Source organism: Octodon degus, unplaced genomic scaffold (genome assembly GCF_000260255.1).
Source record: "Octodon degus isolate 3935 unplaced genomic scaffold, OctDeg1.0 scaffold00003, whole genome shotgun sequence".
Classification (NCBI taxonomy): domain Eukaryota; kingdom Metazoa; phylum Chordata; class Mammalia; order Rodentia; family Octodontidae; genus Octodon; species Octodon degus.
Window position 1 is genome coordinate 23,579,558 of NW_004524579.1, and position 3,554 is coordinate 23,583,111.

The 3,554-nt window shown below is 40.0% G+C and overlaps 1 protein-coding gene across 2 annotated transcripts in view; it reads right to left on the reverse strand.

Annotated features, from left to right (window-relative positions):
- Positions 1-3,554, reverse strand: part of Loxhd1 (lipoxygenase homology domains 1) — a 175,933-nt gene that overhangs the window by 126,881 nt on the left and 45,498 nt on the right. For both annotated transcript variants that reach the window (XM_004623623.1, XM_004623622.1), the window contains exon 6: positions 351-499. In XM_004623623.1, the coding sequence (XP_004623680.1) occupies positions 351-499 (149 nt within the window). The remainder of the gene's footprint in view (positions 1-350; positions 500-3,554) is intronic.

Here is a 3,554-nt window from a genome sequence, read left to right on the forward strand (position 1 = left end):
GAGAGAGAGAGAGAGAGAGAGAGAGAGAGAGAGAGAGAGAGAGAGAGAGAGAGAAATAGAGCAAATGGGGAGCCAAATGGACCAGAATCAGAGAGAGCTTCAGGATATAGGACTGAGGGGTGTCTAGGCCCTGGTTGGGTGAGAAAAGAGAACTGGGCTTTTTAGGAAGGTCTTAAAAAGGGCAAAGTCTCAGAGGCCAGCAGGAGGGCAGCATAGCTGGCCAGGGTGCTTAGGCAGCAGGCAGGAGGCAGGTAGACTGAGAGAGGGATGACAGACTGAAATGTGTCCTCAGAAGAAGCAGAAATCCCTCTCCCAGGCCCCAGGAGCCACAGACAAGCAATGAAACCCACCTTCGACAGGAACCAACCGGCAGACCCCCCTTTGTTGTTGTGGCCCACATTGATCTTGATCAGCTGCCCCAAATCTGGGGCATCCACCATGAATTTGTCTTCAGCTCCCTTTTCAAAATTGTCCTTTTCATTTTCCAGCCTACGCTCCCCTGTTCACACAGATGCAAAAAAAGTCACAAAAAGACCAGAAGAGAGAAAGAATCAATTCGAAGCCTTAATGGTCCACCCACAGAAAGAGTTCTTGCAAAGTCAAGAGCAGCTTCCTGCTGAGATCTAAGGGCTCCTTACATCCCTCCAGCCTCTGGCAAGGCTGAGGTTTGCCTCGTGTGTGGTCAGTGTCCAAGTCCTATAACTGGGCTCCTAGTTTCTTCCTAAATGGACAGTCCTCATTTCAGTAAATTGATTTGTTCCTACATCTCTATAAACTTGAGGGCTGGCCTTGCCTTTGATTGCTATTTGTCCAAAATCAGAAAAATGACCACAGTAGTTGGCACAGTGGTTGTAGCTCAGACCCCAACACAACTACAGATTTCCTTAGAGCTCCTTTTCTGGAAAACAGTGCTGATAACTATTCTCAGCTGCTGTTCGCTGTTCAACATGGATTTTTCCCCCCACTATTCTTTCCAACAATCCAAGGAGGAGACACCCTTAGCTATGTCTTGCAAATGAAGTAACTGGAGAAACTTAGAAAAGTTAAATCACTTGCCAAAAGTCCGACGGATAATGAGTGCGAAGCCTTGGACTCCCATTCTAACCTGTTCTCTCTGCCCGCAGGTTTTCATCATCACGTCTCCACGATTACGTGTGTAAAAGTCAGGTTAGTCCTTCCCACCCCATCTAAGCACCAAGTTTTTGTCTTGAACCACCCTGTTCTTTCTTTGATAAATTTGATTCTTTCAGTCATTTCTAAATTTTACATTGCAACATTTAAAACATACAGAAAATGATGGAAAATAGTGGCAGGCATTCAGGTACACATCACCTGGATGTAAGAGGTATCTACATTCTGCCCAGTTGCTTCAGATCGCCCTCTTTTAAAAGAAATAAATCATGAAAGATACTCCTAAGGTCTCCCTCCTACTCTCACTCCACAATCAATACTACCTGCAACTTGGTGCATACCATTCCTATGAATTTGGGTTTGCACATGTACGATTCCATAAAGAGGATACAGTACTTTGCGATGTACCTTGTACTGTTTCTGAATTTCACCTAAATAACCCCAGCATGCCCATCTCACTACCCCTGGCTCCTCATCTGCACAGTGGGGATGTCACCACTACCTGCCTTACCAGGTTGCCATGAAGTGCACAAGGATCCCTGGGGCTGACCCCTGTAGCCCCACGGCAGCATCACTGCAGCTGGAGTTGTTCCACTGTTCCCCTTATCATCACCACACACCTTTCTGCAAGTTGCTTTTCTTCCCTACTAATATTATCCTCTCAGGATTACCGTGCTGATGCCAATCACTTTAGTTCTTTCATCCAACTGCTGTATCATGATCACTGAGTAAAGACTGCTCTGGAGTGTACTCACTCTTCTACCACTGGACATGTCAGCTGTCTCACCTAACCTTTGCAAATGGCACCGAAGTGAATTCTTTTGTACATTTTCCTGCTGCACATGTGTAAGAACTGCTCTAAGCAGACAGCGATCAGCAGAGCTGACGGGCCCTGGAGTGTGCTCATCTTCCGTTTAGTAAGCATGCTAAAACCACCCTCCAAAATGAGGACAGCACGCTACATTAATTTCTACCAGCTGTGTAGAGGGGTGCCTAACCCGTCATCATTATTAATATTTGCTAATTTCTATTCAGTGTGTATAGAACTTTTGTTCTGTGTTCGTATAGCTCTTTACAGTTTTAACTTATATTTCCCTTATTTGAAGACTTAGGCTCCTTTTCTATCCCTTTTATTTCATTTTTATTCTCTTTCGTCTGTCTATGGTGTATTTAATTATGCAGATTGTTTTTCTTGTTTTGATGTAGTTTATTAACCATTTTCCTTTGTTGTTTGTGATTTTGATTGAGAAACCTCCTCCTGAAGCTGATCGAGAAGAGTGTATGTTTGAGGCTACACTAAGCAACTTAGTGCAGTTAAAAATATTTTTAAACAAAATTTGAAAAAATATTGAGAATATAGCTCAGTCCAAGACCTTTGTTTCATTTCCAAGTCCTCCTCCCCAAAAAGAGTACAACCAAAGAAACACCAGTCCTAAATTAAGATAAAAGACATTCCCTTTAAAATTTCTTCTAAAAAGTTCACAGTTTTGCTTTTTCACATTTAACTCTGTAGCCCATCTGGAAGTTATTTTTGTACATAATAAGAGGTAAGGATCTAATTTTACTTTTCCCAAATGGTTGGAGAATTGTTCAAACACCAGTGACTAAACAGTTCATCTTTTCTGTCTAATTTGTAATACCATTCCTATGTGTGTTTCTCGATTATTCTATTGGTCTACTTTATTCAACCTTCTACCAATATTACTCTACTTTATTTATCAGAAATCTATAATGTCTTATATCTAGCAGGGTAAATGTCCCTATCTTATTAATATTGTTCATATTCTTTCATTATTCAAAATTATATTGGCAATATTAGGTCCTTTATGGTTCTATGCAAATATCAGTAGTAGCTTAAGCAGTGAGGTATTGCCTTTTGGGAATCTGACTATAGTGCATTCCATTTGGAGAGAAACCTGGGAAATTCTGGATCTTAAAGAGTCTGGCTCTTTTTCATCCATGAACATATTTGTCTTTTTATTTATGTCCTCTTATATATCCTTCAATACAACTTATCTTTTACCCAGAAAACTCTTTTATGTTGCTGTTTGAAGAACTATATAATTGACAGCATACAGAATGTTTTTTAATTAACTTCTTTAATGTCTTGCTATGTCTATTAATTTTTGTATATTAATCGTATACTAGCACCTTTATTAAACTTTCTCATTGGTTCTAGTGGTGTATAAATTCTCTGGGGTTTGGGAGATGGTCCTTTTTATAAACATGGAAGTTTTCTCCTTCATTTTTAAGATGGCTTTACTTTTTATTTCTTTTTCCTGGCCTTGTAACTTTCAGTACGGTGATAATTAAAGCAATGAGTAGTTAGACTATTTCCAAGATAATCCTATTTGGCCATTAATCTGTTACTGACATAAATTAAATGAATAGATTCACTAATGTTAAATTTTCATGGAATTTCT